Raw genomic sequence first — 13,094 nt, 5'->3', positions numbered from 1 at the left:
GTCAATGGTCGTCTTTTGGACAACTGTCAAGTCAGCAGTCTTCCCCATGATTGTGTAGCCTATAGAATTAGATTGAGAGACCATTTAAAGGCCTTTGCAGGTGTTTTGAGTTAATTATTAGAGTGTGGCACCAGGTGTCTTCAATATTGAAACTTTTCACAATATTTTAATTTTCTGAGATACTGAATTTGGGATTTTCCTTAGTTGTCAGTTATAATCATCAAAATTAAAAGAAATAAACATTTGAAATATCAGTCTGTGTGTAATGAATGAATATAATATACAAGTTTCACTTTTTGAATGGAATTAGTGAAATAAATCAACTTTTTGATGATATTCTAATTATATGAGCTATATAATTTTCAATTTTTGATTTTTGTTTGTGATTTGTGTAATATTTTTGATTTTTGATGATATACTGATTTTTTTTCAGCTAGCTGCCAAAGCAATATTTTAATTCAGTTTAACTTGATGTGCTAAAAGAGGTATAACTGAAATAAAAATACATAAACATATTAACTAAAAACACAAGAAAATTACAAAAATGCTAACTAAAATCAAAATAAAAGCAGAAAATAAGAACTGATTCAAAATATTAATAAAAGCTATCAATGACAGCACTGATTTCTAGGTGAAGGATCCACTTTCACTAAACGCCAGTAACATCCTCAGTTGCTAGGCAACCTCAGACTTTCCTAGACAATGAGAATGTTACGGAATCTGCGTGATGGGACTGAAAAAGCAATAACATTACAAAGCAAGTTCCAAAAACAAGATGGAAAGTGGGAGCCAGTATGGAGTGAACTGAGGTAAGCGCTCAGACAGTGTGGGGAGCCCTGATGGCCGTCACAGTGTGTTTTGAGAAGGCGGGGTGGCCGCAGGCAGGTGGTATTTACCTAGTCAGCCTGGGGGGTCCTCTCTCGCGGGCACATGGACAGGCGGCCCACGGCGGGGGGGCGGAGGAGGGGAGGCTAGGGGGGTTTCCGAGGGACAAGTCGTGGCGGGTCAGCACAAGAGGGGTTTTAAAGTAGGGGGGCGAGGCATTGGGGTCAGGCGGAGCAGCATGCGGCGCGTCACACACGGGGCCGTGTTTGGGAAAGTGCAGGCAGCTAGGCTTGGGGTTGGAGTTGATATCGAGTGAGGAGGAGGAGGAAGAAGACGGGGGTGGTTGGGGTAGGGGAAGTGGTGGGCCGAAGCCTGTCCAGCGCAGGGGCGGGGAGCTGGGTGGCTGGGACTCAGGACCGGGGGCGACCGGCCGAGTGCAGGGAGGGGGCTTGGGGTAGAAGTGGTGAGGGCCGGGATGGGAGGACGAGGAAGGGTACGGAGGGGGTGGCCGCTCCTCCGCGTGGGACGAATAGACATGTGAGGAATCCGGCCGATTGGGCGACACGTCGTCTGAGCTGCAGATATTGAAAACAATAAAGAGCAAACACAGGAGAGAGAGCTCTGGTCAACTGCACACGCATGACAGCGCAACAGGAAAGTGGATGTTTAGTTCCAGCTGTGGCTCACTAGCGTTATACAACATTGATAATACTCTCAGGATCCTTTGGTCTGCATGTGTGTCTCAAGCTGGTATGAGCATAGCCAGTTTAGCGCACGGCAATGAGCAAGAGGTTTAGCAAACAGCAAGCTTAGCAACGCAAAAAACAGGCATCATCTGACTCCACTGGGAGGAAAAGCACAGCGATGCATTGAAATAAAAACAAATAAAATAGAAAATTACACTGAAAATGACCTTGTGTCTGCGCACTGCACCAAGGCAAGAAAAAAAAATCTCTTTGATTAACCAAACGCCAGAGAGAGTTTGGTGAATAGCGCTGAAACCAAGGTCTCTAAATACGGTGAAAACCCAGAGCAGTTAAACACAGACACAAAAACCCTTTCATGGCCTGAAAGAGTGTTTGGGGGGGGGTGGGGAGTAAGCCAGTCAAATCATCAGCCATTGCAAACCCTAAATACAATGACTGAACCATGGCGTGACCTTCACTTCATTAATGTATGTTTTGCATATGGCCTTATGGGTTTATTATTAGTGAAACTGAATGAATGGGAAGCCACAGCAAGAATGTCTTACATTTCATGAGACCAATCCTACCAAACTGTGATGGTTTAACAACACTAAATGATCATATAGGCCTGTACACACTGCAAAAATGACAACTGTGTTCAAATCCAGAAGTTAATCCTCTAAATTTTCGTTTTGGGTGTGAACAGAATACAGGAGTCACTCCTGAAATGGCAAATTAGAAACATGCCAAAGAAACATACTGTAAGCGCTCTGTGTTTCAGCAATGATTTAGGAGTTTATGACACGTTTATTCAATAACTTTTTTATTTCCTATTTGCGTTTATGTATATGCTTTATTTTTTAAGATTAAAGGTCCTTGAACACTGAGTCCGAGATTTTTTATCCGTTTTTCGCATTCGTCATCCTAAAAATTCATCATGCACAGAAACCTTGCACAATGAAGGTCCTTGCACACCTTGTCCAAAAATTTTGTTTTTTTCGTATTCGTCATCTTTTCCTATCAAAATGTGAAAACTGAGAAAATCGAACCTGATCCATTTTTGTTTTGTGCCGGATTGTTTTACGTGGATGAAAGTTTTGGAGGCAGTTGTAAACGTGATTTACACAACGTGAGGTCGTATTTATTTTTTAACGTGTGAAAATTTCGGACTCAGTGTGCAAGAACCTTAACTGTTTGTTTTTTTTTCTTTCCAAGGCACTGTTAGGTGCCAGTGTTTTTTTTCGGAGCTATGCATAGATTTTGATATTAAAACAGTATTATAGCTATTAAACTATTTCTTGTTATGATGTAAATCTGCATTTAAGGTTTACCCTGCCTGCTTAAAATGTTTGAAAATGAGTCATAGTTGAAAACAGCAGTAAGAAATTCAGAAAGTTAATCAAAAAGTTATCAAATGTAATCAGTTTCACTGTTTTAATTAAGTAATTGAAATAGTTATACTACTTATTACATTTTAAATAGGGTAATCTGTAATCTATTACATTTCCAAAGTAACCTCCACAACACTGCTAATATGCTGCTCATTTCTTAAAACCATCAATCTTGAAACAGCAGTGGCGCTTAACATTTTTGGTTCAAACTATGATACATTTTTTTTTTCAAGATTCTTTGATCAAAGTTCAAAAGAACAGAAATTAAAAAGTTTTACTAACCCCAAACATTCAAACGGTAGTGTACCTCTTTCTCTGAGATCTTCTTGCCTCACATCAGAAGAAGAGAGACTCGCATGGGTTTTTAATTACATTACAAGAACTAGTCATTGAGTTTGGTTTTGTCTGATGTATATGCGGTAAATTTGGTTGCAGAATGCGGATGTCACACAACTGAAGTCTGTGTGTTGTGTACACATCCAATACAGGATGAAGAACTAAAAAGAAGACTGACAATTGTATTTAGCTGCAGTGTACACGGCCATACTGACTGCACTACTGTATGTAAAAAAAAATAAATAAAAAAGCATTCTATTTATAGATAAAGAAAAAAAAACATTAGGTAGAACAAGGAAAGCATGAAAGAGCAGAGGAAATGATGTCATTAATACACAAATGCAGGGAAAGCAAGAGTTAATTGCTGAATGGAAAACAATGAGGTTACAAGTTAGTTGATGCAACAAGTTCTACTGTGAAATGTGTATATAGTACATTGAAATGACAATGGAAAACATGTAGAGGATGATGGGAATCGTGTGTTGTTTTTACCTGCCCCTGTCTCCAGGAGGGGGAGTGGGGATTGGAGATGTGGCCAGCTCACCGGGCTGCTCAGTGATCAGGGTGTCCGCAGGAGAGCCGGGCGGCTGTGCGCTGGGAGGCGTGGATGAGGCTTTGCGGGCCAGTGTAGAGGAACTTTTGCCCTTCACCCACGATGTGTCCATGACTCTGACACCCACACTGCCCACATAAAGACCCACAAACCATCAATCACAACCACTGCAGAAAACACAACAACTAGCTGTACTTTACAGAAACGTTAACCCTCTGATGCATGATGCCAACTAGCCACCTTGAGTGATTATCTTTAATCATTACCCATAATTTTATATGACTGTTCTCTACATCTTAAGTGTTATTTATTTATTTATTTATTTTTATGATGAAATATTGCAATTTCAAAAAGACTGACAAAGTGGTGAAAGTCATTATTTTGTTAGAGGCCAGGTGTGTAACTCTCTAAATTATGATTATATTCTTATAATTATTTTCTTTATAAATATAAAATGTTTTTGTCATTTTATAATTCATGCGTCAGAGGGTTAAAAAAAGACTTTATAGTAACTTGCATCATTACAATTAACATTAATTATTGTAATTGTTACAAGATATAATTAGACAATAGAATATGATTTTCATTCAAATTTTTAAATAATACACAATACTGTTCAAAAGTTTAGGGTTTGTAAGTTCTTTTTTTATGTCTATAAAAGAAGTCTCTTATGTTCACTAAGACTGCACTATTTGATCAAAAATAAAGTACAAACAGTAATTTTGTGAAACATTACTAGAATTTAAAATGACCAAAAACAAAGCCACAGTATAACAGAAAAGGTGAACGGTACCTTTGAATTTTCCTAATGCTGCATTAAGTGTGGATAGAATAATGCGTTAAGAGAAAACACAGTGAGTTTACATTTAATGGTCATGTCTGTAGAGTAAGTAAAAGTGAATGACATGGGGACGGGAGGACAGCTAAATGAGAACTGTGTGGCGAGAGCGTGCAGTGGGGGAGATGTAGTTTGACACTGTTTGGAGGATCAGGGCTGTCCAGAGGTGAGAATGTGTCAGCCTAAATGAGCAGCTGGCTCTCTTGCCTGCTGCGACACCATTAAGCCTCATTTACTCTAAATGCTTTTACCCCGAGAGCTGTGGACATAAACAATCAGACACTTAGCCTCCCCTTTAACAAAACACATCAGTCCTAAAATACAGTGGATCACAGTCTCTAACTGTTATGTAATTTATAAAACTTGTCTGTGCGTTTGAAATGACAGCAGACATCAGGAGCATTTTAACACGAGGAATGTGAGGGAAATATTCATATAGGATTAAATATGAATGCTTGAAAGCTAAAGCTTCAAGAAAAAAGTTAGTAACTCCGGAAATGGCATAAAAATTTTAAGATAAAAAAAAAAAAAAAAAAAAACGGGATAAATAAATTAAAAAGGTGAAAAACATAGAATTGCGAGAAAGTAACTAAGAATTTTGACTTTTTTATTGCAACTGTGAGTTTATGTCTCAACTCTAAGTTTATATCTCACACTTCTCAAGTTTTTTCCTTTTCTCTTACAATTGTAGTTTTTGTTTACACCACAGAATAAAACATAAAAAAGGCAATTGTGACTTTTAAATCTTAACTATTCAGGGTATTTTTCTAATAATTGTGTTTATATCTCACAATTCTGATTTAAAAAATTTTTTTTCTGATTTTAAATCTTAAAGAATTTTGAGTTTACATCTTGCAATTCTGTTTTTTTTTCCATAAAAAAAAAACATTCAGTTTACATCTCGCAATTCTTAGTTTTTATCTTACAATTCTGACTATATATCTCACAATTTTGACTTTATATTTCACAATTCTATATCTCAAAATTCTCCGACACAATTCTGAGAACAAAATACAGAATTGTGAGACATAAATTCAGAATTGCAGGGGGAAAAAAAAAATGCGAAAAAAAAAAACATATTCACATTTTTTTTAACTCCGTGGTGGAAACAAGCTTCTATAATTTTCTGACTTTGACTTTTCTCTGCAATGTAGCCAAGCAAAATTAACCTCCCAAATACTGTACACTGTACAAATGTTTTTTATCAAAAATATTATCAAAAAAGTCAAAAATATTACTTAACATCACTGATATTACTTAATATCTCTAAATCAACCTAAATACAAAATGCAGGTCACCATTTTTTTTTTTACACAGTGTAGGGGAGTGAAATTAACAACGTCTAAAAGTAGTGTGGACATGTTCCCTCCAGTTATAATGGCTGCTATTCTCCTTTCATTAATCATTTAATTAAAGCACTTGCAAAAATGATTCTACACAGCCTTGTAATTTATCAGTATTGTTTGCCAGAATGCAATATTTGTCATAAGCTAGTCTGGAGTGGGACTCTATCTTACAGAAGTCTGCATCTCCTCCTCCATATGCGATATTTTTCCACCTGCTGGAAGTACCATTGCAGGTGGCATGAGTCAGAGGCTGGCACATCTGCCACGTGTCTCTGTCGATAGCAGCAGAAATCCAGCCCCCTCAGTGAATGATAAGCGAGCCGCGGCCCTCCTTCAACACTCCTTCCATGTTACCATAGAGACCGTGGCAGCCCATCAGCCCGAGAGCAGCTCTATTCAAATGAGGGCAGGTTGTGGGAGTCGCTGAGATCTTCCCAGAGCTCAATTCCAATTGAGAACAAATGACACTGAAAGGTTACTGGATAACGACGTGACTGACGTCCCAGTCTAAGTGAATTAGTCACTGAACACATTAGCTATCCGCTGCTGCTAACTGGTTTAAGTGGCACTATCGAACCCTGTCAGTAATAGGCTGTTACTGCAATGATGTTTCATTTAAAAGGATAGTTCACAGGAATGTGAACATTTCTATATGTTGATCCAAATCCATGACTTTCTTTCTTCTATGGAACATTAAAGATTAATATACTACCCTAGAGAAAATAAATACTTGAAATATATTTATTTCAAGCTAAGTATACTACAAATACATTTACAGTAAATGGTCTAAATAAATGTGCAATATAAATGTAATTTTTTGAAATCTTCAGATTTGTTGTGCTTGTTTAAAGGGGTTGCACAATTTGGCCAAAACTGTTGTGATTACATATAAGTATGACAAAAAAAAAGAAAAAAGAAAAGATAAAAAATACACACACACACACACACACACGCACACACGCACACTACATATACAGTACATATGAAAATACTACTACTATAAAATACAACTACTACTACTATTAATAAAAAATATTATATTGGTATTATTAATAAATATAAATATTAAAATAAGAAACATTAATATTGTAATATTTTACTGTAAAATAAAAATAAATAAATGATCAATTTAAGTAAAATAATATAAAAGTCCAGTACTCCTGTTAAACTGCAAAACTAATATTTATGGCTGTCTTAAATTTTCAAACGTTAAACCATCAACATTTTATTTCAGCAAAAAAGCCTCGTCAAAAAGCATCTCTTTTATTGACAAAAATATGACGCATGTTGTGTTCCCAAATGCACATTTTAAGCGACTCAAACTGAGAGCAGATGCATTTACGGTGAACCAAGCTGCTTTGAGAAACCAAAAACACTGGATCATGAGCTGCTTCACTCTGAAACCCACAGCACATACATGTATTTAATTAACTTTTGCAGCCTTTTTTATTTGATATTCACACTAAGCCATACTGCGAGGATTCCCAGGATATTCTTCAAAAATGTTCCTTTTGTTTCATGGAAAAAAGAAAGTCATACAGGTTTGGAACGAGTGAGTAAATTATGACATTTGTGTGTGAACTGTCCCTTTATGATTAGGGATGGTATGAGAAGCTAAAGGAAGAGTGTGGGAGGGAAAAGGAAAAGAGGAGAGAAGGAGGAGGCAGACAGAGCCAAGAGTGCAGAACAACCTACCCATCCTTCTTGTAGAATTCCAGCATCATGTTGTCAGTAGCAACACTGAGTGGGCGTCGGCTCTGGTCATGCTGCTGCTTGCGCTCTGATTGGTCCATATCGGGTGAGGGCATGGAGCTGTAGTTGGAGTTGTGGTTGGTGTGGACCGGGCTGCCGTAGCTGCCTGTCAGATTGAACTCAATATCTAAGAATAGCAAAGACAAATGAGTCCAAATCTCGCAGGAGAACACGCTCGTGTGTATGTGTGAATATGTTTTCACGACTCTTTCTATCGAACCTCCAGGGAAGAACCAGTCAGCGTGCTGGATGATCGGCTCAATGATGCCGACGATTTGCAGGGACATGGTGGTCATCATTTCCGTCATGTTCCTGTGAAGATCAATGACCCATTTGTTCTACACATTACAAATGTCAACATATACAACTACTAGATACAGAATACAGAAACAGACAACATCTGTAGAGCTCCAAAAACATTAAATAGCAGTCTTCGCATGACTTCAAATGACTTGAAATATAGTGCAAAATCTGTGTGAACTTTTTATAGTGTGTTTTTATCATTCTTAAAGCTTGACAGACAAGGTCACTATTAACTTCTGTATTATGAATTCTTCAAACATGCTTATGTTTGCATTATTTATATATTATTATACTAGTCATTATTATTTTGAATTAGCTTTTATTTGTACATTTTTAGATTTAATTAAGCTTAATTTTAGCACTTCTTGAACTTCTAGTTTTATCATATATTATCTTATTGTACTTTTATTTCAAGAAAAAGATTTTTATTAGTTTTAGTTTACAGTAACAACACTGTGCTCCACAGAAGAAAAATAAGTCATATGTACAGTACGTAATAACAGAATTTTCATTTTTGCAGTGAACTGTCCCTTTGAATTGCTTTGTGAATTTACTGCTGTCCACATAAATATAAGAAATAATCAAAACGGAAGACAAGCACTCACCCTTCTGAATGTGTCCACAGCAGGTTGGGTCCAAGAACTATTGCAATATTACCTGGCGTCATTTTATTAGCGTCTTGATGCTCCGTGAGTTTGGCTAAGAATTTGATTAAATATCTGTTTTGGAAAAACAAAACAAAAAAACTCAGTTTTACCAAAGGGTTTAGCCCTGCCCTGGCATTCACTCTTACATTTGCTATTCCTGTCGCTGTATATTATTAATATTTCAGTAGGTTTGACAGAGGGCAGGTGCAGTCAAACATCCAAGACCCACAGCATATATCTGGAAACCTTGGCTAGAAGTAAAGACGTGCCAAATGCATAATCCATATAAAAAGGCATCTTTATTTTCTTAAATGGAAGCTTTGTTTGAGCTTAATCCTGGATTAATGATGTATTATTTATTGTGTAGCTCTTCAGTCAAGGCGAAACAAACGGCTGAATTTGTCTTTGCCAGAGACAGCGTCCGTATATTTGGCACACTAAACAGGTTGGACTGAAGGACATTTCCGAACTCAAAAATATTCTCTGTAGGACTAATGAACTCTGATTATTTCAGAAACATGCCCACTTCCTGTCAGTGAAGGAACTGCTGCACCGCTCACGATATGACAGAGATTTGACACCCCTCTCCTCTAATGAGCTCTCGCATTCATGACTCATTCAAACACAAAAGCCTAGAGAGAAATAACAAATAATAAGTAAATAACAAGCGCCACACACCTGAGATTGTTTAGACTGTCTGCTGGTAGTTTCTCACATGTACACAAAAGGGCTTGGAGTCTTTTATCCATATCTTGAATACTAGAGAAAAGACACAGGGAGAGATGCATCAGGTACAGTATACAGAATATGAATAAACTTGATCTTTTTTTTCTCCACAGTGCTATTAACAAACACAGAAAAAGATGGAAATTTAGTGTTAAGTTCACTTGCATACAATTCAGTATAAACCATGGTTTTACTTAAAAAAAAGTACATTGTTACTAAAAAGCATAGTTTAACCATGGTAGTTGTAGTAAAACCAAAAAGCCATGGTTACTAAACTTTTACTATAATAAAACCATGGCCAATTTTCCTTAAGGTGATTCCAACTGAGTTTAGCATTAGCACATGTTGCTAAGCTAACATAATACTCTAATAAGCATACAAGCAAGCACAAATATTAGGATAAGGTATTTTAATTAAATGATCTGTAAAGCATACAGGTACATGATATTGTAAGAAGGTATCTCAGAAAGCAGCGTACTTTTAATTTTCAGCATCTTAAATGCTACCCACCTCATGTTTCCCGTAAGTGCATTTGTAAATTTAATGTGCCTGGCTTCTGGTGTCATTCACTTCCAGCTATTTTTAGCTGTACAAAACGGTTCATTTTGCTGCTTGATATCGCAAACTGGTGTGTCTTACCATGTTATTTTAATGTATTATCTTAATTATGAACACACTGGTTTGTAGTGCAAACAGTTTTACTGTTTACTGCACTTTTGTTATTCTTCTCGTTATTTCCCTACAGAGGCTAATGAACCAAAAGACTCACACAATCACAGAAACGGCTTACATCCACGTTGAAAAATAAGGTGGATAGGTAGACGGGTCACTACATAGAGAGCACAAGTACATCTCCAAGGTTTCAGTTACAGAGGGCTTCATCTGCAAAACATCTGTTGTGTACAGCTGATATACAACTTTAAAAAAGCAGTTTTACATATATTCTAACTCATAAACATCTTTTCTAGATGTCTACAGCTGGTCATAACTGGTTCAGCAGGCTAGTTTTAGAAAGGTTTTGACCACCTGAGACCATTTTTTTCCAGATGAAACATCAAATAGATGTTTCTGGAATGTATATTTACTGTCAGGGTGTGTTTTGGAATTGAGCAAAGGTGAAATCTGAAAATGGCAAATGGTAGTGGGTAATGGAGTGTGTGTTGGGGTAGACTATTGATACTTACTTTGAAGCTTGAATCCATTCATCATAGAGTTCAAAGGTCATTAGAGGTTCAGGAAGTTCACGAAGATAAGACTTCAAGGCTCCTGAGGGAAGCAGATGAGGAAGGAAAGAGGTCAGAGGGAAGGAGAGAGGCGGGGGCATGGTGAAAGAGGGAAGCACAGCACATGTGATAGGATGTGACTGGAGGTGTGATATTCTCTGCTTGAAACACTAAAGGGAAGCCTGACAAATGAGCTGTCAAAAGCCACAATCAGCGTGTAGCGCTTGTCAGCTGTGGCCCCCTACCTGATGGCTACTAGGTCATGCTTCAAGCCCAGAGTAATGAGATCAAATTAACCTGGGACAGATTTTAATGCCAACTGCCGTGGGGTCTGAAATTTTGTAGCTGCGATCCACTAAAAGTACACTGAGGGTAGATCACTGGACATTTTAAAAGCTAAGAGGAGAGAGGCAGATGCTCACCTGCGATGGCATGTGGGTCGGCCGAGTACTCCTGCACATCCAGGACCCCGCAGTCCAGTGATGCCTTCAGTTTCTTCAGCTTGGAGGCCGAGGGGGCCACCCGAAATAAACCCTGAAGTGACAGGAAGAATGAAGTTAGACCTTTTTGGTCATAAATTCCCAAGCCCTGTTCCAAATGGCAACCTTGGCCCTCATTGTTTACTTTCTTTGTTTTTTGCAATAGACCTGTGGTTCTTAACCTGGAGTCCGGGGCTCACTATGGGGTCTCAGCAAATTTCCAAGAGTGCCTCAAGATAGCTAAAAAATATTTTAAATAATAAATACTCAGTAATTCATTTTTTAAGTGAACTTCAAGTATATTGTCCAAGTATGTTTTATGTAGTAAGTACACTATCAATGCACTATACTTATAGTATATATTTTGATTTTCAAAGATTTATTATAAAAACTGATAATTTTTTCCCAAAATGCAATAAATTCATTGAATCAATATAAAAGTTATTTTTCATATTTAAATACACAACAAAGTAAGTTGATACACATATGACAGCCTCTGAACTTGGTTAATACTAATCTTTTTAATAGCTTACATTTCTTCCCCACTGCAGAATCCACCACAGGTTCATCAGTGCCTTCAAAATTATATTTTTTTAGGGCTGCACGATAAATCACATGCGATAGTCATGCGCATCTCATCAGTAAAGCCGGTTCTGTGATTAGTAGTAAATCTCCATCACATGATTTCAGATGGAGCGGCAGAGCCATAGATCACTGACAAGCTATCGTGTTCATAATCGAAGGCGATTCATCTGTTGTAGCTTGTCAGTTACTGTTTACAATGCGTGGATGGTGCGCTGTGATTGGTTGAGCAGATGTATCGCATTCTGCAGAGAAGGGAGACTGGTGTTTGTCGCGGTTCGGAAAGAAAGGGAGAAAACATGATAGAATCACACGGCGGATATCACATTTTGTGTAAAATTAAAAATGGACTTTTCAATACCGACCAGATACAATATTGATTTTGGCGGGAACTCAATATTTTTTTTAAAATGGCGTTTATCGTGTTTTGGAACCAACCTCTTCATATACAGTAGCTTATATACATACACCCTCTTAATTAGCTAAATTATTACTCCTATATCAAAATAATCAAACCCTAAACCTAAATTAGATAACTGAATAAGATACCTTTAATTGATTTCTTATAAAATATGTATTATTATAAATTATTATAATAATATCATGTTACATAAAAATAATAAAAATATTAATATTTATTTTACTAATTTACTATTGTTTTATTTGGAGAACACAGAGTTCTTAATTTCTGAGAAAAAAAAAAAAAACTAACAAAAAAACAAATTGTGAGTAATTTAATAACTTTGTATAGTTAATTCAGACTTCATGAATAACATGCAAAGCAGCCAATAATGATTAGTTTTTTTATATGTAATTTATGGGAATTTAAATAACTAAACAATTAACAAAACTTTAATAAATACTTAATTAAAGTTTAATAAAATAAATAATTGAAGTTAAATAAATAAATAAACTATTTGATCAGTGAATGGACTTCAGGTGGTCCGTGGACTATAAAAAACTTGGTCAATGCTACTATAATTGTACTTGATCATCACAGGGATCTTTCCAGGGATCTATCTACAGCACAATGTCTTTGAACGGCATCTGTGACACGCTGTTGATTACCACAGACAATAATCTCCACTCATCCCTCAGTTTGTAGAAACAAACTGCATTTCCAGATATAAATAAGCCATGCTGTGTTATTTCTCAGCAGTCTCGCACCTCTTCCTCCATGCCACATTCGAGCAGCATGGTGACACACGCCTCGATAGGAAACGCAATCTCCCTGCCACTGATGGCTAGATGTTCCTCTAGGGCCTTTCCATACGATGGCTTCTCTATCCAGGCCTCTGAAACACACCATGGTGGACATTAAAATGCAGTCTCCAAAAAGCAACAGAAAGAAATTTACTGACAGACCCACACACACTTGAAAGCCACCACTTAACCAAACTTGTACGC

The 13,094-nt window shown here is 37.1% G+C and overlaps 1 protein-coding gene across 12 annotated transcripts in view; it reads right to left on the bottom strand.

Moving 5' to 3' along the window:
- LOC109048148 (rho GTPase-activating protein 44-like) overlaps positions 1-13,094 on the bottom strand; it is a 59,021-nt gene that overhangs the window by 14,067 nt on the left and 31,860 nt on the right. For 10 of the 12 annotated variants that reach the window (XM_042719824.1, XM_042719828.1, XM_042719826.1 and 7 more), the window contains exons 10-19: positions 12,855-12,982; positions 11,049-11,160; positions 10,588-10,669; positions 9,356-9,436; positions 8,636-8,749; positions 7,948-8,039; positions 7,671-7,854; positions 4,585-4,602; positions 3,731-3,919; positions 897-1,400 (exon numbers count right to left, since the gene is read on the bottom strand). In XM_042719824.1, coding sequence (XP_042575758.1) covers positions 897-1,400; positions 3,731-3,919; positions 4,585-4,602; positions 7,671-7,854; positions 7,948-8,039; positions 8,636-8,749; positions 9,356-9,436; positions 10,588-10,669; positions 11,049-11,160; positions 12,855-12,982 — 1,504 coding nt within the window. The remainder of the gene's footprint in view (positions 1-896; positions 1,401-3,730; positions 3,920-4,584; positions 4,603-7,670; positions 7,855-7,947; positions 8,040-8,635; positions 8,750-9,355; positions 9,437-10,587; positions 10,670-11,048; positions 11,161-12,854; positions 12,983-13,094) is intronic. The other 2 variants (XM_042719825.1, XM_042719834.1) reach the window with 2 other exon arrangements.

This window comes from Cyprinus carpio, chromosome B3 (genome assembly GCF_018340385.1).
Source record: "Cyprinus carpio isolate SPL01 chromosome B3, ASM1834038v1, whole genome shotgun sequence".
Lineage (NCBI taxonomy): Eukaryota > Metazoa > Chordata > Actinopteri > Cypriniformes > Cyprinidae > Cyprinus > Cyprinus carpio.
This window is presented reverse-complemented; position numbering and strand designations above follow the sequence as displayed.